Source organism: Tympanuchus pallidicinctus, unplaced genomic scaffold, assembly GCF_026119805.1.
Source record: "Tympanuchus pallidicinctus isolate F22 unplaced genomic scaffold, pur_lepc_1.0 scaffold23, whole genome shotgun sequence".
Taxonomy (NCBI): domain Eukaryota; kingdom Metazoa; phylum Chordata; class Aves; order Galliformes; family Phasianidae; genus Tympanuchus; species Tympanuchus pallidicinctus.
In genome coordinates this window covers 7,183,133-7,205,564 of record NW_026294740.1, presented here as the reverse complement: position 1 = coordinate 7,205,564, position 22,432 = coordinate 7,183,133, and the positions used below count along the sequence as shown (strand labels likewise).

The 22,432-nt window shown below is 47.3% G+C and overlaps 1 protein-coding gene across 2 annotated transcripts in view; it reads right to left on the bottom strand.

The window, feature by feature from the left end:
- Window positions 1-1,697: 1,697 nt before the first annotated feature.
- Window positions 1,698-22,432, bottom strand: part of RGS9 (regulator of G protein signaling 9) — a 29,139-nt gene continuing 8,404 nt past the window's right edge. Inside the window, exons 4-17 of one of the 2 annotated variants that reach the window (XM_052688043.1) lie at window positions 22,325-22,431; window positions 21,494-21,545; window positions 20,413-20,471; window positions 19,957-20,033; window positions 18,124-18,205; window positions 17,433-17,495; window positions 11,710-11,739; window positions 10,956-11,017; window positions 8,918-9,031; window positions 7,926-8,041; window positions 7,443-7,530; window positions 6,816-6,954; window positions 6,131-6,216; window positions 1,698-4,352 (exon numbers count right to left, since the gene is read on the bottom strand). In XM_052688043.1, coding sequence (XP_052544003.1) covers window positions 4,181-4,352; window positions 6,131-6,216; window positions 6,816-6,954; window positions 7,443-7,530; window positions 7,926-8,041; window positions 8,918-9,031; window positions 10,956-11,017; window positions 11,710-11,739; window positions 17,433-17,495; window positions 18,124-18,205; window positions 19,957-20,033; window positions 20,413-20,471; window positions 21,494-21,545; window positions 22,325-22,431 — 1,247 coding nt within the window. In that variant the 3' untranslated portion in view covers window positions 1,698-4,180. Of the gene's footprint in view, window positions 6,217-6,815; window positions 6,955-7,442; window positions 7,531-7,925; window positions 8,042-8,917; window positions 9,032-10,955; window positions 11,018-11,709; window positions 11,740-17,423; window positions 17,496-18,123; window positions 18,206-19,956; window positions 20,034-20,412; window positions 20,472-21,493; window positions 21,546-22,324; window position 22,432 lie in introns of both variants that reach the window. The other variant, XM_052688042.1, reaches the window with a different exon arrangement.

The following is a 22,432-nucleotide window of genomic DNA, read 5'->3' as shown; positions in this document are numbered from 1 at the left end:
GAAGACTCATCACGCACAAGGCATTTTCTGATGTGCTCTCTGAGGCAGCACGGAGTCTGGCTTTGAGTTTCCTACCGTTCAACCCCCAAACCCCAAAGCAAAACCCCTGGGCACAAGCCCACATCAATGGAAGATGAAGAAAACTGCAGAAAAGGTGCAGTCTGATTCCTCAGAAACAGAACTGCTGTGCAGCACAGCCTGGCAGATAAAGAGCCCTCAGGTTGTGAATTTACAGTATGGACTCATCCCCTCTGCCTGCAGCACGGCTGGTTATAAAATACACATACATTAATGTGGAGGTTAAGAGCAAGTTAATTTACCACGGGACGAGGGCAGCAATGGGTCACAGCAGTGACAGACTGCCCCCAAATCCCCATTTTCACAGCGTCCCACTCCAAACAACACACTTTTCCAGGTTCTCTCTCAGGATTTCTGCTTCCTCGCTACTTTTGGGTCTCCTCTGACTTGTGGATCATTAAACCGCTCCTGAAGCAGAGCTCGAGAACCAGCACTGACACAAACACACAAGCGGTCTTCAAAACTCAGGGATCGGAAGACCTGCGAGCTTTACAGCATCGCCAGGAGACACGAGTGCAGCAGAACCGCCAGCACCTCCCGGCCATCGGAGGAAACGCTGCACACAGGCAGCAAGCATGAGGAGCAACGCCGAGAGCTGCCTTCAGCAGAGCGCTGGGCGGCTGCCATCTCAGCCGCGGCTCCTACCTGCTGACCGCCATGCTGCTCCGAGGCAGCTGCTGCTCCTTCCTGCCCAGCGGCTGCAGCTTCCCGTGGGACACTGGGCATCTTGGCAACAGCGCGGCCGAGACGGCTGTGTTGAGGCAGCCCCTCTTCAGCAAGCGGCCGAAGGAGAACGCAGCCATGTGAGGCTGCTGGGCGCCATGGCTCCCGCCTTCCCTGCGGCTGAGAGAACACGGCTGTGCCCGGCCCTGCTGGGCTCCTGCTGCAGCTCGCTGCTCTCCAGCGCCGTGCTGATGGCGGGGGGCAGGCAGTGCTGTGGGGCAGTGCTGTAGGGCTGCCTGCTGGGGCCAATGATGGGTCGGATGAGGGGCTGGGGAGGCAAGGTGTGGCTGTGGGGAGGAAAAGGAGAGGTTTGGTCAGGGCTGGTTGTGTCCCCAGGTGTGAGGATGGGGGCTCATCACCGCCTGCTGGTCCCACAGCTCCTGCAGAAGAGCGGAGTTGGTACCTGCGTGTGGAGGAGCCGTTTGCATGTGGAACGCGCCAGGCTCGTTACTGCAGGCCTCAGCGGGGCTGCTGCTCCAGGTGACGCTGCTGTAGGAGACATCAGTTTGTCCACACAGTGCCTGCCATCCTGAGCACGTGGCTATGAACGGCACAACGGCACGAGCTGCTGGGTGCCCAGCAAATAGGGCAGCGAGCTCAAGCCCCTGTCACTGATGTAACAGAAGACGGTGTTACATCTCAGACTGAAGGCCCATGTCTCCAGTCGATGCTGCAATGGCTCAGGCTCAGTTACCAAAGCCCTCGGGATGAATAGGAGAGATTAATCCACAGAGCACATGCTGCAAACCAGGGTCCCCCACCCAGCTACCAGGGCCTCGCTGCCAGCAGGGTGAAATACAGCTCAAGACTTCAGATGGAAGTACTGAGAGCAGAAGTACATACAGAAAACACATGGCAAAGAGATGGCAGTGAAGGATGAACACACTGAGACAGAGAAGGATGAACAGTTTTTGTTTGTTTGTTTGTTTTCATTTTCTACATTTATTTTTATTAGATAAATGAATGCATGAAAGCGACGGCCAAGAAACAAACAGCCTACTGCTCTGATTTCCAATGGAAACAATTTCTTGGCTGACATAAAGCGAAGTTCAGTTTGTGCCACGGTCACACTTTATACCACGCAACCTTCCTCTTTAGGGACTGAGCAGCAAGGGACCAAGGAATGGCACACTGCGTCACGCCAGCTTACTCAACCTAGAAGCAGAACAGAGCCAGCTTCTACCTGCAAGTGTGGGACTGGAGTGTCACAAGCATGGGGACTGCAGAGCAGCATTAAGCCAGCAGCAGCATTAACTCTTGCCAGTGGGACAGCAAGGTAAAGCTGAGATGTTAAAAAAATAAAATCAGAGAAAGGAATGGAGAGAGGTAACATAAAAAGCACAGCTACAAACAAAACAGAAGTAGAATCAGAGGGACTGACTGGAACACACAGATTTGTTATTTATTATTTATATCCTGACTTGATCTTCCATATGTTACTACTACTGGCAATCCCAACACGTTCAGTGCTCCATGTTACACAAGCTCTGAAGAGTGTAGAGCTCATCACACCCTAACAGCTTCAAACCAACCCTGCCAAGCTCTTCAGTGCTCTCGTCAAGGTAAGCTGATGGTGCTCAGCACCTCGTGTGAACAAGCCTTGTGGTTTTATGCATTTACATCTGAGTCTGCTCCCCCTTTATGGTACTGCAAAATTTACCATTGATTCCTTTGGGAACCTGAACAGATTTAGCAGTCAGGCCTTGACATCAGAGCAAAAGACTCATGCAACTTGATTTCAATTCCTCTAAAAACATTACATCCCCATTAGGTTAACAAGGTCATGAAGATCTCCCATAGCTCAGCTGCAAAACGAAGGAAGCTGGTTCTGCAAGGACACCACATCAGAACATGTAGCCCTGATTCTGCACCTGATGCACAGGGGAAGCAAGAATTCTGGTTCAAAGCTGCCTGGGCCTGAGGCCTGGCTGTCCCCCTCTCAGTGAGAAGCTGGTCCATATGCACCTGAGTCCCCCCTCACAGCCACGTTTCTCTACTTTTGGTTTTCTGCAATTTCATTCCAGTTGTAAAAATGGATTCACGATACCAAGAGGAGTTAAGAAGTTTCCTGTACTTCAGCTCTTCCCATCCAGTTCCTCTGCTTCCCCTAGCTTCTAACAAACAAGATTTTCTGCCTCCCCACCCCCACCCCACTGCCTTTACTGAGTTCTGCAGGAATCTTCCCAGTTCTGATAGTCATCAGCCTAACCCAGACAGGCTGGGGTTTCCCAGAAAAGTCTGGAATCTCCCCAAGCTCTTTAGTGCTAACAGAGTTGGTTAGATTTCCTATTCGAAGGAGCAAAAGAGACAGTAGAAATTGAGAAAAAAAAACACCAACAAAAAACAAAAATCACCTCTTAAACTTGAAATCAGCTCTTAACACCTCTGCCCTGGCTCTTCTTTGCCTCTGGGCTACAAACCAGTGACAACTGGAACTACCTCCTGTTATTTTTTTATTTTTTATTTTACAGAAAATAGAATAGCAGGAAAAAGACAAGACAAGAGGCAGAAAGGACTTGATAAAAGAGACACAAAGATATGGCAGCATCTCTCAAGCACTCCTGCAAGCTCCTGTGAGAGACAGCTCTACGCCTGCACACCTGGCTCACTGAGTGCAGGGTAACAGAGAGAGAGCAGAGCTTTCCACTCATCTCCAGTGTACCCGGGGGACTTGGGATTGTCATTAAAATTCAAAGGGACACCCAAACCTTCAGAAACGCTCCTTGCACTGTACTCACAAGAAGCCTATCCTGTTCTTCTGCCTGCAGCCCCTCTGCATTGATTTGGAGGCGCAGGATACTTGAAGTGCCTTAGAGCAGATGGAGAATTTATGTGACCACTGCTCTCAGTGGACGCACACCACAGGAGGGTGCACATCCTGCTCAGAGGATGGACATCAGCACGGACACATTCTGAGGTAGGGTGCCTTGCTCTGCTCCCTGGAGAGTCCTCAACTGCTGCTCCAAAGAAGGCCAGTATGAAACCAAAGGACTGAGACAGCACAGCTTCACTCTACCTTGTGCCATCCCAGCTGCTGGAGGAGCAGAAGTCAGGGAGAGGCACACAGGCTGCCCAGACTCCTGGGGCTTGGGGCAGCCAGAAGCATCCCCCGTCATGGTGTGCACAGAGAGATTTCTGGCCTCATGCTGTGAATCCAGCACAGCCAGCAGCCTGGCTCCAGGAGCATTCCCATGCCTCATGTGCCTGGGAAGTGACATCTGCTGCTGCAGAAGCCATGGCAACATGCAGGAAGCAGGCTGCTGGCAGAGCTGGCCTGGGAAACCTAAAGCAGCACTGACACCTTCAGGAAAGGGAGACGAAGCTCAACACCAGCCTCAGCTTGTATTTTCCCTGTGCTGTGCCCTGCAGGGCTCAGAGCCTACTTAGGAGGTTCCTGCTTGAGCTGGCTCCTCCGATCCAGCTTGCTCATGACCTGCGTGATGTCCACGGTGGCAGCAGCTTCTTTGGCTTTGGCTTCTTCCTCCTGCTGCCTCAGGATGATGGGGCTGGGGCTGGAGCGGAGATGACGGCGTCCAAAGGGGAAATTGGAACTGGGCAGAAGGAGAAAGAAACAGAATGTTACTGAGAGGTAGAAACTCTGCATAGCTGGATGACCCCAGATACAGCAGAGTCATCAATCAGAAAACCTCCTTGGGCTCTGAGGCTATGCATGGGGAGAAAGGCACTTGTCACATTGCCTGCTGCTACCTGACCAGGCAAAAGAAAGGCACCTCATACATTCAATACAGAGGTGCACCTTAGTATTTTGGCTGACTTTCCTCTTAAGCACTTTTGTCTCTTAAAATCTCTCCCAAAGAGAAGCCAGTGAATATTCCATGATATCATTTAATGAGGAGGACAGTGTAGATAAAGAAGCATACATGAAGTGCAAACACAGACTAAGTGGTTTAAAGCAGGGCTTGGTGATTCTGTCATATAGCAGCAGAACTACTAAAAGAGTAAAGGCAGCTTTGTTCCTGGTCTTAATGAGAGACACCAATGCCAGAAGATGTCTAAAACATTACTCTTCTTGTTTTAAGCATCTGAAAGGGCCTGCAGCATATTCTGTACAAGGAAAAGCTGAGAGACTTCTGACTCTGCAGTCTGGAGAAGGAAAGGCTGAGAGGTGATCTGAAAGCTAAATATCTAAAGTGAAGGAGTCCAGTCAGTGGTGGCACACGGCAACAGAAAGAGGCAACAGGCAGAAACTGGAGCACAAGAAGTTCCCTACTGCTTAAGCAAGGAGGTTGGATTTGATTTCTAGAGGTCCCTTCCAACCCCTACAGTTCTGTGATTCTATAACAACTAACTTTCAGCATGAATCCAAACAACGGCCATCAAACTGAGACCAGTATGGGTGGTTCCCAAAAAGGCACCTGCTGTCTGTTTCAGCAGAACCAGCAGCAGTGAAAACAAATGTTAAACCACTTCTGGGGTAGCAGCTCTCTCTGGTTTGTACAGGATGCTGTCTGTGTGTTGTGCATCCAGAACAGGCGCTGAAAGATATGATGGTAATCACCAGGGGTAATCCAGCATCTGCCAGGGACTTTGTGTGGCTCGGGAAAAAACTAACCCAGCCCCAAACAGGAGGGTTTGTTGGTTTGGTGTTTTGTTGGTTTTTTTCCTTTCCACTGACTTGGGCTTTAGAAGAAACAATAGTGTGAAAGTCCATGATTCCTCTTTTTGCTTGCGAGGCTGACAAGTGGAAGAGGAACAGAGAGAAAAGCACATCACCCGGTCCGGCTTTGACAGTGCACGTTTTGTTTTAAGAAGCTACTGCAGTTCAGATTGCCTGCATTTGCTGTGCAACTCCCACCTTGGTCAGAAAAAAGCCATTTCAAGCCTTCTCCTTCTCAGGCTGCCCACCTTGTATCACCCACAGGTAAGATGCCTTTCACCTTCACTGTGCAGGGTGCAACTAGCTTTGTTCAGGCAGAGCAGAGCAGAACCCATGGAGGATCCTGCAGCAGCTCTGCATCTCCTCTGGCAGCCAGTGTTTCATGGCTGAGAGTTCTCATGCCCAGTACACAGTGCTCTCTCCTTCCAAGAAAAATGCCATGATTAATGCAACAATCACAGCATTTCTGAAAAGACCCAACAGGCAAGGCAGCTGAGTTATCATCAAGCAGATTCTGATTGCACATGAAGCATTTCCAAAGGGCTCACAAATAAACAGCATAATGAATCTCAAAGAAAGGCATCTTCTTAGTGAAAAAATGTATTTAATTAAGCAAATATCTAAATTATAGTAATTTTGCTGTAACTCAGGCTTTTTCAACCCTCGCTACAAGAAAAGCAAAGCCCACAACTGTGTTTTAGTTTCACTTGCCTTTTTTTGACAGTTTCTTGTGGCACAACAGCCTTGGCCAGCATTTCCTTGTATACTGGAGACTTCAGATAGCGGCCATAGGAGTCCTACCAGGAGAAAAAAGGGAAGCTGGTAGTTATGGGCTTATTAAAATCACCACCAAATATATCTGCTCGGGAGCCAAGGAGGCTGGGAACTGGATACCTCACCCAGCAGCCCAAGTGACTTTGCATTTTCAGGCAAATGTGTACTTAAACCAGTACCCTTTCATCTTGTAAAATTCCCAAGAATTTTCATCTCCTAGTAAAGCTTCCCAGGTACAATCCAGGGGTTCCACAATCACTGCAGGGTGAAGAATGTATGTTTCAGAAGCCAAACATTTCAGCAGCTGGCTTAAAATCAGCTTTTTCTTTCATTGTCCATTTGCATTAGCTGCTGATTTGGCCAACAGCACTCCTCCTTGCTGAGTGCAGTTTGACCAAGGGAATATTTAGAAAGCAAGACTCCAGCAGACACCTAACATCGGCCACCTTGGGGGAAAAAGCAGCAGCAAAATACAAAGAGCTGACCCAGTGCTTGCTTAAATCAGCAAATCTGAGGGATTTTCAAACAGAGGCCACTCGACAGCGACAGCTGGTAACAGTCAAAGACATGGAAAGGCCCCGAGTCCTGGAATCCCCCTGAGGCTTGGAAACAAATAACGAACCTTTTTCATCAGCATGTAAATGTGGGTCTGAGCAGCATCTAAAACATAGCGATGAGGGTGCTTGAGGCCTTTCACCGTGATGCCCATTGTTGTGCCATCGATGTTAATCCAGCGCCTAGCTCCTGGAGCGAGGAACAGCCTACGAGGAGAGGTGGATCAACAGCGTCATTAACAAGTGAATTCCCCCAGATTCCTCTGTCTATGGACGAAAGGAAAAGTCCCTTCAACTTCCCACTACAATTTGCTGTAAATGATATCGAGCAATTAATCTTCTCTCCAGCAAAGTGCGCTGTGACATTCAGTCACTTCCTCTTGCAATGTAACACACAATATAAAGCAAATTTTAGGCCTCTGGAAGCAAAAAGAGTCTCTCCACTCACCTTGTGGCAACCCCAAGACATTTGCTATTCTGGTATTTAAACTACAAGCTAAGATTTCTCTTAAACATTATACTGGAGAGCAGAGGGGAAAAGCAGCCATGCAACAATTTTTAAGCTTTCACCTTCACAATCTCCATTCCTACACGGGCAAAGCCTGTAGGAATAAATCACAAGGGGAATGGCAACGTGTCAGGGAGGATACGAGACTCATGTGGAGAGTGTAAGAACGTAAGATCATCACACTCACTTGTAAATCTCTTCTGCTTTTTCTTTGACCTTGGACTGGTCTCCATATTTGAGATCCTCACAGGCTTCCCAGAAACTCAGGTTCTCTCCTGCACAAGAAGGATTCGTTGAGTACTTCGTTGAGTACAGAGCGAGACCAAGGAAATCCCATGTATGAACTCCTAAACTGAATTTGTTTGATTCCATACAACACCGTCCCAATTCAGAATCTCTCTACTTCTTACAGCCACCCTAAAAATCTCCTGCAGGCTGAAGGAGGACGCAGCTTCCCACTGCCCCCTGCCCAGTGACAGAACCCAGGCACGAGCGGCCTGCGCAGCTGCACTGTGCGCCCCGTGCCACTAGGTGGCGCTGCACGCACTGGCTGCACAGCGGCTCCGCTTCATGACTTCACCGTGACAGCGCGCGGCGTTGCAAAGGCACGGATCTCTCCTGGTGCCCAGGGCAGCTGTGCGCCCCAGGGAAAGAGAGACAAGGAACGCACCGCTGAACTCCTTCTTCAGGAAGAGCTGGAAGTTCTGCCGACCTTTTGGGTCCCGTATCAGCTCGTTGAAATTAAAAGCCCATCGCTCCACACGCATCCTGGTGGGGATTTCCACCCTGCAAAGGTTGAATACAAACAGTACTGCCAGCTTCATGAGGCCCATCTAAATGGCAGATTAATGAAAACCAAATTGTTGGAATGTCAGGAGACTCAGTGCTTTCTGTTTTCCAGATTGCTGTAATGAGCTCCTCAAGTCAGCCCGCTAAGGAAGCGGTAATTAAACAACTTGGTACACAATGGGATGAGGATTTGTCTTGGACTTGTTCTGCTCTCACAGCGCTGGCCCAGCTTTGCTGGAGGGCTGACTCAGTCCCATCCTGGAGGAGGATATCGCTGCTCAAAGCTTCCATTCTGTGAAGGTATCTTTTGGGGCTGCCTTAATGGGCTATTATCACTGTAACAGGATTGCCAGTCTCAAATGAGAACCACTAATATGCTGTATGGTTCAATCCCAGAGTTGCTAATACATAATTAGCAAATGCTATCTGAATAGGAACCAAGGGAGACCTCAGAGAAGGGATGGACCATCAGTACATGTCCCCAGTCCAAACTCCCTACTAAGAAGCCAAGCAGGTGAATGCCGAATTGCTACACCATTGGCAGGAGCTATATTAGCAAGGTTAATCCTAAATCAAGTACCTGAGCATAACTTGTCATATTCTACTCTTTTGCTAGTAAAACTGAGGTAATTCAAGAGAGGATTTGGACAATTGAGCAGCTTCTAGGTGCGTACTCCCAACATTTTAGGAATTTCCACGATGTTTAGGAAGGTTCAGCATGAATATTCCCCACTTCAGCCATGCCAGAAGGGGAATTGTTGCCCTGCTCATGATCACAGACTGGATGTCGTGATGAGATCAGCAGTTCCCCTTTCTGATTTCTATCAGCATAAAGGTCACTGTAAACCACAAGCTGGCAAAAAAGCTACGTACAGCTTTGCATTGAGATCCCAGAAATCAGGGTCATCTGTTATCCAGGGGTTGCTAGGAAGACATCCAGACAGGATAGGATCATTGGAGAGAAACTGCTCAGAGTACTTCACAAGCCTGCAAGTAAATTCAACAAAATTAAAATCGTAACTTGCCACAGAATTGCAATCAGTCCCATTACAACCAAACGAACGTACAGACTGTGGGTATGCTCAGAGCAGCTGCCTTACCAGGGAGATCTGGAACGTGGCCCCTGCCTAACTACAAAAACTGATTCAGTAGCACAGTTAATCTTTTGTGCTTCACAAACAGAAATCTCCCAAGCATCGTTCAAGCACTGGTTTCATCAGGTCAACTTCTGGGAAATCCAAGGCTCCTCCATCACCTCCTTTTGCCTCTTCACTTCAAGGAAGTGGGACTAAGCCCCCAAAAGACAGCTGTCTCCTGCAGCCAATAGGTCAGATAGAGAAATACCTGCCCCCATGCTGTTTTGTGCCACACATTGCAGAGAAAAGGAAAGCAAGCACTGCGTTTGCTCAGATTGGATCCTCTGCAGCTTCCCCACAAGGTGCAAGAGATGTTAGCAAGCTCTGGAAGAGGTAAGGCAGTGCTCAAGGCACCTCTTGATTTCTCTCTCCACTGACATGCTATAAAGCCCATTCCCATACACGAGGGTGAGGGCTCAGCACAATGCAAAAATCTCCCTATCCTAGCAGGAACCAGACAAACCCTTCTTACCTTCTGAGTTGGTGAGACTTGTAATTACAACCAATTTCACTAATGTCCTGGAATTTTAATTCTCTCCTCCCTTTTTCATTCTTGAAAAAAATTATCTGGTTTCTCTGTTTAAAATTCCCTCCGGGCAAAACTGCTTTTATGTGCTCAAAGCAGGGAGTGCACTGTCCAAGGGCCTGTTGCTAACAGGCAGCCTGGCATAGATCCTGTGATTATACAATGCTTCTGCACGAAGTATAGCACAGGTTTGGCACAGAAGTGCTTGATCCTATCTTTTCACTGGAAATGCCAAGGCATTCAGCACCTACATAATTCTCTCCACTCCATACATTCTAATTGAGCTGCAAATCTAAACCTGTCAACTCAGGTAACATCGTTCTGTTCTTTTAATGATTAATGCTTTGCAGCTCCTCCTAAATCAATGTGGTGCTCTGCTGCATGCATACTATCAAGTTACTGATCTTATCCTTGTCAACAATAATTTGATTTGGAGCCAATCCCACAGCTGAAGATGGAAATCCAACTTTCCCAAGTGTTTTCTGCTCCAAGTATTGGCCATACTACTTTATACGACTAGTACCAATGTGTAACTTTTTTTTAAGTACCCCAAATTCCTGGAAGATAGACAGGTGTCCCCAGCTCCACCTCACAGTTCACATAATTGAGGCAAGGAGAGTTTTACGTGACCTGGGCGTATGTGACAGACAAAGGAGCAAAACTGCTTGTGCCTTACAAGCTGTGGTTCTCAAGTTGTGGTACAACTTCCTAGATCTCCCAGCCAATTTCATTCACCCATGACTGTCTTTCTATGAGGGAACAGGCCCAAGCTCCACGTTTATCTTGGATTTGAGAGGAGCTGCTGGATGGCAATAACACGTATGCAACGTGGACTGGTGGCGTGGGAGCTGCCAACACAGGACTTCAGGTGTGAAACTCTTCCAAACTGCAGAGCTGCGCTGATCCAACAGCCACAGGCCAGCCTGAATATCTCTTGATTTCAAAGGGAATCTTGACTGAGAGGCTGACACTGCTCTGCAGACGTTTATAGCAAAGCCCCCCTTAGCTGCTTAGTTTCCCTGAAGACGAGGACTCTGCCACCTCCTCTGCTTCTGCCACCTCCTCTGCTTTGTGCCTTCTAGCACAGGAGCACACAGCCCAGCCACCAACGTACAAACAGGCCATGTGGCCACCGTAGCCATTCCCCAGACTGAGTCACCAGCTGCAAGAACAGACAGCTTCATCATCTCGCTAAGAGATGAGCACCAAAGACTAATTACTGTGTGGACAGAAGGAAATTGGGACTTACCCTCCAAGGGAGACAGAAGATTTCACTCTGGATTTCATGATGGCCTGCTGATAGTACATAATCTGAAAGGGATCAGACATGCCCATGGTTAGGAGAAATGAGATACGCAGACCAGGCCAACTCTATCTGAACAGCAGGCATGTCCTCTCCCAGGCAGGAGGGGTAATACCTGCAGTATCTACAACTAAGAGCTCCTCCTCCCAGCGCTTTACTGGATGTCCAAGGAACCACAACATCCCTAAACTGTCAGGGAAAAATGGCCATTTTCACTGAGCTCGCTGAAAATACCAGCCAAGCGTTTTTCAGCGTGAAAGTAATGTAAAAACAGCCTCTGTGCTATAAAAGAACTGCATAGTAGCTACCGTTCTTGGCACCTAGAAATGCTCTGGATGGTTTAGCATGTAATTATCATTGATCCTTGGCTGTCTCTACACTGGCGCCATTGGATGCATCTCCTGTGATTTCCCCACCACTAATTTTGATCTGTTGGATTTTAGCCCTGGTGTCTGCCCTTGCTAAGCCTTCAGTGTTTCCTCACATCACTACGAGAGCTGCTGCCTGCCTGCTGCAGCGGGAGGAAATGTGCTGAAATCACACCGACCAAAAGCTCTGTGGGGCAGAGACTCTGCCAGCCAAACCAAAGCATTCTTAACACAGACTATCCCCTGCAAAGGGGGCTCTGATCCCTCAAGTAACAGTGATAAAAGCAATACACACACGTTGGACAAGTAGAAATCAAGGAATGACCAGTTACCTCTCTCCTATAAACATCCATTGTTTTTTTCTGTAAAATAAAGAAACAAAAATAAAGAAATTGGGGCGGGTGCTTTCACTCATCCTCTTTGAGACATGAAAACATCATTGCACTGCTGCTGTCGTGCAGTGCTCTCCAATTAATTCTCATTACGAGTAAAATCAAACACAGCAGCGCAGCTAATCAGGGTACCATCAAAGCTAAGAGCATCCACACACTGTAAATTGTTCCATTAGCTGTATTTACTGTTAGCACTGCTTCTTCCATCACAGCCTGCCTGTATGCCTTCAATTAAAGGGGCATTCTAATGGAGCTAAAATAGATTCATTTATGAGACACAGATTAGATCATTCAGTATTAGGTAAAGGAGACAGGAACCAACACATTGCAAAATACAAACACCACAATTAAAAGCCTCAGAAGGTGTATCTGCTGTGCAAAGGGTGCCTACATTGTGATTTGAGTAACTCAGACTATGTTACATGTCATCCACAAATGAGCAAGCAATTGAAGGCAAGAAATTAACTGCAGGGTGTTTATGCACACATCTTTCTTTGAAGCACAGCTACTTTGTGAAGTAAACTTGAAGAAGGAAAGGGAAAGACAGGCTAAATCAGAGATGCTCCCAGCAAGCCTTTAAAGGCTTTTGCAAGCTTTCATTTCTGCGTTTCCTGTTCTAGCTAACAAGAGCCACACAGATAATCTGCAGACCAGAATTATCCTATCTAATTAACCCTGCAGCAGACAGTGGCCTGCAGAGTGCCTTGTGGAAGCACAGTGTCTGTCAGCCATCAGGAATAGAACATCTGCTGCCAAACAACACAGCCTGCTTCTCTCCTCTCACCAAAGAACCTGCAGAGCGCTGCCTCTGTGCCCCTGTTCTGGGGAAGGCAGGATACTCTCCCAGGCTGCTTTTGGAGAGGCACTGATACAGACCTGATTTTGTATTTTAACCATGATCAGCAGCCCTACTCAGAAGGAATAAACTGTAATTGGAAGAAAAATGTGTACATCCTGTTGTAACCTGGTTGTTTTTAAGAGGGCACACTCACCGTCTCAGAAGTAGAAGCAGATCAGCCAATCTGTACAGCAGTGATCTTAACACAACCCAGCCTGGCTGGTGTAGTACTAACAGGAATCCTGAGTGTGTTGGCATTGCAATGGGAGGAAGCTTTTGTTGCTGGAAATACCATGACCAACTCTGGATGATGGATAATCTCAGCTGGGACAAACAGGACAGCAAACACTAGTTGCACCAGCAGAGATGCCCTGCTGACTGCACACAAGGAACTGCATGTGAGGGGTTGAGGGCTGACATGGCAGCAGGAGTACAAAGCTGCCAGACAATAGGATCATTGGCCACAGGGTTGTGCAGCTTCCCTTGCTGATGCAAAGGTTCCTGGGACATCTTATGAATAATTTGAAGACAAACACTGAGTATCAGCTTTTCACCCTCCCTGGCTCTTGGCCATACCTCTGATGGCAAACTTTCACTTAGGCATCACTGCTTCCCCTCTTTTTTTACAGTGTTAATACTATTCCATATACATTGTAGAAATGGAAGGCAAAAAAAAGTCACCTGCTTGCACAGAGAATCTAGCTTCATTTACTGACCTAGAAACGCCCGCATCAGAAAACTTTGATTCTGTTTCAGGCAACCTAATTCCTGCACAATAGGAGTTCACTATCTCCTTAGGGAACCTGAGATACAAATCAGGCCCCATTAGGTTTACAGCGTGCCAGCTGAACTGTTCCATTTGATGAAACTGAAGAGTGGCCAGGGCTTTTACTTAAGGAAAATCAACAGGTTAATATTCCTAGATGATTTTAAAAGGACTCTGATGTCGTCTTCTGTTTTGTCAGGTGGGTTCCTTGACCAGGTGCAGTGCACTGGGGTGAAGAGAAGGTGGATGCTGGCATAACAGCTTGAAGGCAGCTCACATGGTAAAGTTGTATTAGTCTTCTAGAGGGATCTTAGCGAGGCAGGCAGCACACCACACACACACAAGACAAACAGCTGCTGGGAAAGAGAAGAGGAACTCAGTAAGTTAAATGTTACATGGAGTAAAAAAATAAATTAAACTGTCCTTACTGCAGAGAAGTTGTGTATGTAAATGAAAAAATCTGCCACATCTGCAAACAAATTATTTTGAAAGTGCATCCTATTGTAAGGATCCTGTCACAGCCTGAGCAGGTAGGTCAGCTCTCTGCACAGGTCCTGGGAAACCTGGGGGCTTCAGTGGGGTACCACAAGGGGAAGGGATTGCACAGAAAGGGGGCTATGGCACAAGAAGGCCAACACTGAACTGGAGAGGAATCAAAGCAGCCCAGCACTGAGCACAGTATCCATCAGCCCTCTGAGGGTTACAGGTGCTGGCTGCGCTCAGCCCTTTCCAGCTCTGTAACTGGGAAGGATCTCAGCTGTTTCACCCCAGTGCTGCACATCATTTCATTTCCCTTCCTCCCAAATATCCCATCCTTTCTCCTATCACCAGTGTTTATAGCTTTACTGCTGCTATAAGCAACCCTGAATATTCTGTGTCCTTTTGAACACTGCCAGTGGTCTGCACCAGTTTCCCCATCCTGATCTCCAGCTACTGACAGCGATGCCAAAGCACACCACAGCACCCATCCACCCTCCATCATTTGACTGGAAATAACATTTGGAACAAAAGAGTCATTTCTTATAATGAGATTAATTTTGCAATGCTCTTAACGAGTGACTTATTGCAATTACTGTGGATAAGCTCTGCAGCCCTTCAGGCTTCAAATCAAAATGGCAATTAGTGATAAAACCTCATTCTCTCAGGTTGAGTGCTACACGTGCTCCTCCCTGAAAGGCACAGCAGCACCTCAAGCCCTGTATGGCCTTGTCACCCCTTCTCAAAGCAACCATTGAGGCAGAGCTGGGAGCCAGCCCAGGCTCTGAGCCCAGAGCTGATCCACGTGGCTGAAGCCAAGAGCTCCTACAAAAGCTGGGATTTCTCCTGCTTTTTTTTTTCTTTTCTTCCAACTGGACAGACCTCGTCTGCTCCCAGTGTGGGTCTTTCTGACCACACTGTGGAGACTATGGTGACTGTGTTTTTGCCTGTCTGGCCACTATCCAGCATCTACAGAGGCCAAGAACAGCTGGACAACAGCTTTTGTGCGTACGCCCAGCCAGAGCTTGGAGCAAAGAACGAGCACAGACCATGGTTATCCAGAGTTCATTTTTAGACCTGGTCACTGCAAAAGTGCCTTGCAGTTTGCATCTCCTGAATGCTGGGAGTGCCCTCCATCCACCACACAGATAAATACCATGAGAATGCACTCCAGAGGCCAATCCTGTCTGCATCTAACACAAGACATCCAAGCATGCACCTCTGCTGCATTCATGTTTCCACCCCCACAGCTGGAAATCAGATTTTTAGATGTCCAGATGTCTGGTTTCCTTCAAATAGCTGGGTTTCCTCTATCTTGTTTATTTGCTTCTGATCCTGTTGTTTCAAAAAGAGTGAGGGTTGCAGCGGAAGTTGTGTGTTTATCAGGCAGCCAACGGACAGAGGCCTAAGAAAAAAATTAAAGTCCTACAACAAAAAGACTGCAAGGAACTGCTGCACGTAGCTCATTGCTGCATGCAACAGACAGTATTTCACTCAGAAGTCCCCAGATCTAGCACGGCGATTCTGGCCCACCTAAGCACCATTTAGAAAGGCTTTCTGCTTATAGAAGGATGCAGAAGCAGTAACTGCAGAGGAGACAGAGGGCTGTGCAGTTGCTTGGTAACTCACTAAGCAGCGATGCTTGATCATGAGCCCGAGACCTGGGTAACAAAAGGCTAAAGCAGCCCTTAATTAGCTGATCAATGGCCAGCTACTGCTGCCTTACTCCCCGTCCAACTATAGCTCCTAACTCATTGTAGCAGTATGCCCACGGGTCAGTGATAAAAGTCCCCTTCAAATTGTGCAGCGTTTGGCTGAGCACCTGTTTATCTATCAATTAGGGAGGGAGCCGCCCACCAAAGGGTCTGAGGCAATTGAAAAGAGATGTGTGTGCCAATATCAGCTTCAAAGAACTCATTCTGATGTCAGAAATGAATTATCAGCTGAATTACTCAGCTGTCAAGATAAAAGTAAACTAATTGGCCAGTATTGCCAAACTAGACTGAGAGGGAACAGAGTCACAAATCAAATAAATGGGTGCTGGATTCATGCACTTATTTTCTGCTTCCATTCTTTCACCTTTGTCAGAACCAGAGGGGCTGTGCTCACAGAAAACATCAATAGATACAACCCATGCTGCCTTTAGCAGGGGTAAGGCATGTCCAATAAAGCACGGCCCAGTCTCTGCATTCGGAGACCTTGGGCCATCCTTCCAGCTGTGGCTGTTGAGCCACAGGTGCTTTTCTGCTTGAAGAAAAAAAAAAAAGGTGCAATTCCAACAGTGGATGTATGTCAGCCTTTGGCTGCTTCATGTACTGCCAATTGCTCTTCCAAAACTAAAAGGAAGAAGGAGAACAACTCATCCTCTCCAGCTCAAGCTACAGAGAGGACAGGCAGCTCAGAGATCAGTTTGAAGCAGAAAGGCAGTGAATCACCCCGAAGTTGGTGTCCTTTGGCTCAGTCCCTTACGAGATGGGGAACTGTCTGTTCCTCCTGTGCCCAGGGTGTGAGCTGAACTGAGATCCCTCAGCTCACTTCTCTGTTACCAAACAGCTGGCAGAGAGCTACAGGCTTTCAGACTGTTTGCAAACTGAAAATCTCCTTCCGTGTCAGCTGTAAAACTGTGGGCGAGATGTTGGCTTACTGCTTTTTTTCCCCCTTTCTCCTTCCTCCTCTCCTGCTCTTAGCAGCTGCTAGTTATAGCATGAAAAAAAAACCAACCCCAAGCCTACATTTTGCTCATTTTCAGTATCTATGGTAACAGAACAGAGTTGGTCAAAGCAATTATCCTGCCTCTGCCCGTTGAGATGTTTAAAGGCTGTTATAAAAATGAGAAGTTGTGGGAATACAGTGAGTGTGATGGCAGTAACATTTGCACTTCATTGCTGAGCCACACTTTGCCTTCACTTTCAAATGAGCATAAAAGCAGGCTCACTTTCAAGGACTGATGGAAGAGAAGACAGGCTTCAGCTCCTCATCCACATCTTTCATCTTACTGTGAACTCCAAACCAGTCCCACCCAGTTACAGCCTCCACGGTCTCAGTTCATTAGTTCTGTTTATGGTCTAGCACCACAATATGCATTCTTTGAGAACATTTTGTGCCTCTGTCCATCACAGCAACTTCGCCTCTCACCACATATTACCTTTCTGGAGGTACTCTGTTTTACGTATTTTAAAACTGGATCTATCCTCTGATTCTTCTTACTGCTCAAGCCCATACTGAGCTCATTCAGCACTAACAAGAAGGCAGCTACAAGCATTTGCAGATAGAAGATTGCTTCATTCAGCTTCACCAGCAGAGAAAGCATCTCCTGTAGCTATACACTCTCACTAATGGATGTGGCAAGAAAGTTGACAAAGTACTTTTTTGACAAAGCCAAAAGAAGCTGCCAAAGCTATTTTGAGGGCTCCACACCCTGTGGACAACGAGACAGCTTCAGCTTCTGGCCTCTTGGCTCTCATGGCTGAGCTGACTTGCTCTGCCTGCATTCTCCAAAAACACCATAGTGCCAGCAACACTGCCTGGATCCTCCCAGACAGATTCAACAGATGTGAAGAAATGCTTCCTCACCTGGTTTACCTTATCTTCATTGGGATCTGTTACACGGTCTATTCCATATTCTAGGACATCCAGCATGCCGGGCTGTTATGAACAGGAAACATCAAAAGCTTTGCCACTCATTTGTTTTAAAGTCAGTTGGACGTACTAACACATGAGGGAATTCCCAAAGCCTGAGGGCTGTCACTCATTGCTCTCCACTGTGACCTTACCCAGTGCATGAGATGAACGCTTTTGACTGGAGGGCAGGAAGCACATCTCAGCACAGCCCACAGTCAGGCTGTGAGCAGCACAGCTTGGCCTGGCACAGCCGTGCATGACACCCTCCCTGGGAATGCACTACTCTCCACATGGCTGCTGCAGCTGAACCTCCCTCCCCTGCAGCTTTGAAAACCATCACAGTGAAGGTGGTGTGGATGCAGGGCTTTCTTTTGCACCCCCATCTGGTTGTGGCTGGGAGAGCTGTGGGATGTTCCGTCTTCTGTATGTACAACATCCCTTCAAGCCTCTTCTCCAGGACTGTCACTGAGTCAGTTGATTCCTCAACCCTGTGGCCCTTTTTCACCCTTTTCAAGCGTTCCCTGTGGTGAAGCAACGGGATGCACACCCAGGCTCATGCCCACAGCTGATCCCCAACAGGGCAGGGACTTATCCCAGGGGCTCTAAGGAAGGGCTGAGACACAAAAGCCACACACTATCATCTGCAACTTACAGGAGTTCTGTTCACAAGCCAGTAGGCTCTCTCCTGGCAATCCAGAGCGTACCTGTCCGCCTTCTTCCGCTCCTTTCCTGCCCTGCAAAGCCAAGAAAAGCATTTCACTCTGCTGGAAGAAATCATGATTTCTTCTTCAAAAACCAGGAGGATGACAAAGTGGACACATCTCCAGCCTCCCCGCCCCACTGAGTTCCAGTCTGCCTGCCAATGCTCTGATGCAGGCTCCTGACCACATCTTATCCCAGACAATTCTGGGCTGCAGATCACACAGTTCACATGGTCACACGTGACTGCTACTCCTCCCTGCTTCTAGCTTTTGAGAAATCATCATCTTCCTGAGCTCAGCTGGGAGCAGACACATCCTCTTTTGAGCTGACGGACAGCCCTTTCAGAGAGTCCCATGCTAACAACCCTCTCCTTGCAGTCAGTCTTGCTGCCTGATGTTTACCCATCTCAGACACTACCAGGCAGTATGTAAAGGCCACTACACAGAGGTCCTGCCCATACACATTCTGACCCATATCTCAGTTCAGCATTTCTCACAGAAACAACGTGGAAACAGCACCAGTTCCCAGGCACTACATTTCAATCATCTCCACAATTAAATAGAAGAGGGACTAGCATGATTTAGGCTCGAACCAAGTAATTTTTCTCCCAGACACGTCCTGGGTTATGGACACGGGAGCATTCCCAACAGGCCATCTGCTGTGGCCATAAGCAGTGGCTAGTGGGTGCTGGCTGCCTGCACCACCAGCTGCAGCAGCCCCAAACAGCCCCAGAGGCATTTAATCTGCTTCTTCAGATAGTGCCTCAGTACCCACCTTTAAAACTGCATTTGGAACCTCTAAGCCTGAGTCTGACCTCAATTTACAAGCACAACAATCTTGTGCTTAATGAGACGGTTATCAGATGAGCTGTATTCTGACAACTTGGCTACCATCCCAGTGAGGACAGAAATGGCTGCTGAACAGTAGAGGTGGTGCTTGTTGAAGCAGAAGGTGAAAAAAAGTAGAAGGAATCCAGAGAACGAGGAAATACCTTATTTTCAAAGGAGTAACCCCATCTCAATTCACTGATTTTCATGGGAATTTAAGGGATTCAGCCCCCCACATCAAGCCATTTTGTCTGGGTACCTAAGAAAGCACTTCAGTTTTCTCCAGGAGTCTCTGCTGGGAACTCTTACCACTTCCTGATTCCAGGACTGAAGTTCTGCTGTGAGATTTGGGCAAACAATAATCAAACCAGACCAGTAACAGCTCCTACGTCCAGTGGGCTGACCCATAATGACACAGGGCCATCTCTGATGCCTGAGCTAAAAGAAGCTATAGCTCATGAGGGCTTGCATGCTGCAGCATCAGGCCTTAGCTTCTGCAGGGAAACCTCAATCTCATCAAATGCAAAACCTAAGCCTCCTGTAGCAAAAGCCACTCACAAAGAGGCATGCCTTTGAGTCCCCCACCCGCACCCCTGCTCTCACTCTGACAAACCACCAATTTCACATTATTGGTGGTCAAAGGACAGGCAGGGAGAGAAACACAGATGCAGAAGGAAAGAGTGAGACTCTGCAAGTCCGATGTCCACTCATTTGAGAACAGTCGCAATCCTTCACGTGTGAAGTGCAAACTGAACAAAGTTCCCACGTTAAACGGAAAAACCTGCAGCCTGATATGAAAGGCAGGTTTGTCTCACAATTTCAAGGGGTCCTTGCAAGTTATTTTAAAACTGCAGCTTATGCTTTAAACTGTAATTTAACTGTGTAACAGGACAGTGAAGCTCTGCTTTCTCATACCCACCCCTCTGATGCAAATAACAGAACCCAAGTCAACTCACTTGTACTGCTCTTTGGCCTGCATAATAACAAAATCCCACTTGTAGTTTATTTTTTTATTGAGCATGTTGTAATGTTCCTGGAATAGAAATAAAAAAGCAGTTAGTGTGAATATTCTGGACAAGGCACTCCCATGCTAGGGTTTTCTTGACTCTCCATAGCTCAGCTCTAACTGAGCCAAGAAATCTGGATTGTTCTGAATGTAATTATATGAATTGCAACAGTTTAAAAATGCCACAGCAAGGAAAGCAATTACTCCTGCTAAAATTATCATTGACTTCAGAGTGTTTTTCTGTGCCAGCCAATTTTTCACTTCCACAGTTTTGGCTTTTGAAACCACTGGAGTAACACCTCATTGAAAAGAGGCGACTTTTTGCTACGCTTCATTCATAGCAACAGAGGGCTTCAGCTCTAGCAAATAAGGAGCTTGCCATGGAACAAGTACAGAACCTCCTCACCTTTTCATACTCTTCTAAAATCCCTTTCCTCTTGATGTTCTTCTTTGCTAGGTAAATTGCTGTGGAGGGAGAAACAAGTAAGCAGTCAGTTCTACTTAGGCAAACAACTCCAAGAATAATTAATAAATTGCCTACACTGCAAATACAGGAGTCTTCATTACAGAATCCTTCTGAGCATGAGCTGCAGGCTCACAAAAGCTCACCGAAGAGAAACAAACTTTGTGCTTTGCCATCAGTACCACACAAACCATGGTATGGGTGGGAGCAGCCACGTGCAACTGGTGCTGTGTGCCTTCCACAAAGCTGCTCCTGCTTTGGGAATTCGGCCAGGATTTCATGGGCCACAGTATGTTGAGCCAAATCTTTAAGATACTGAGGTTGTCAGAGCTCGTCCTCCACGTTTTCCAAAAGCAGGCCAATGTTTTGTTTCAACTTCTATTAAAAACATTCCCGTGTAGAATGTGCTCTTTTTCAGATCTACAGCATAATGTAGATAAAAACCACAGAGGACAACCTTGGTATAAACAAACCCATCTGCGAACTGCACAGCCTAAAGGAGTAATTAAGCTGATCAGCCCAAGGTTCATGACCAGCCCTATGATAAAAGGCATTACAACGGCAGCAAAAGAGTGAAGGGAAGAGGTGTCAAGAGATACTGGCAGTCAGTGCGCATTATGTAAAGAAAGAATCATCTCTGAATGCAGGGCTTGATCCAAACCTACAGAAGACAGTTTTGGGCTCACATCCAGGAATATACTTAACTACTCAGGGAAACCCAACCTTGCGTTTGAAGTCTTCCCAACCCAGCACAGTATTTTAGACACTTTCCAGTCCTACGTCTCTGGTTGGAACGCAAGAGAAGGATAAGGCCTTACATCAAAGGCACACGAGGTGCACGCATCCAGAGCATTCCCTCAGCTCAGCATCACTCAGAGTCATTCACAAGATAAAATAAGCACAAGGGCTGGTCACACCATGTGGAAAGGCAGCAAGAAAAGACAAAGAGCAAGCACAATGCAGGACTGCCTACACAAACACTTGTACCAGAATTACCTCTCCTAAATACAAAGCTATCACTTACCATAGTCGGTGTCATCAGCAGGCCAGCTTTGTGCGGGCCAGAAATACGGGGTCTGCAGGAGAACAAGTCTTTTGTTAGTGCAGAGCAGCCGTGAGCTCATGCCAAGTGGCACACAGCACTGCCTGACTGGAAGCAGAGAACAGCTTTTCTCTGCCATACCCAGACCTCAGCTCCTCAGCTGTGTCTCAGTACGCACAGTGGTGCAGGCCAGCTACAGCATGAGAATTTAAGTCAGACTGACAATTTCAAATCCACTTCTGCTCTACAGTCAGTGTGTCCAAGCTTTCCCTGCCGCATGAACATTTAGACTGAGATGCTGGAGCACGATACGGCTCATTAGTACTTTCTCATTTAAAGTACTAACGAGAGCAGGCTAATTTCCCATCACAGCAGAAATTCTCCAACTGAGAACCTTGAAAAAAAATCTCATTATCACTGTGGGTTTGTGTGTATCCATTATTCATTCTCCCCAGATCATTCTACAATCAACCATGTTTGATATATATATCAAACATAGCAAATATTCCATTTGAAGGAAACATATCTGGAAGAACTCTCAGCTATTTTAGTTGAGCTGGAGCAGTAACTAAAACTTAGAGGAATATCATAGTTTGACTGTAATCTGTGCACTGATACACAGGAATGACATCTGACTGGGTGAACCAGCATCAAGCTGCTCTGTGGATCCCATTTCCTCCTCTACACTGGATGATCAGCATGGCTGCACAGCAGGGACTCATGGCTCCAACTCCTGGGGAATTGCCCTAGGTGCCTGTATTCAAAACTTGTGTTGAACTCCCTCACAGTGGCATTAGACAAAGTGCAACTCACTTGAAACCTGTACAGGCTGCCATCTGTCCTGAGGGTGAGATTCTTTGGCTCCTGAAGAGGGTAGATGTAGCCATATTTGACAAACAGGTCCCCCAGGTGCAATGCCTC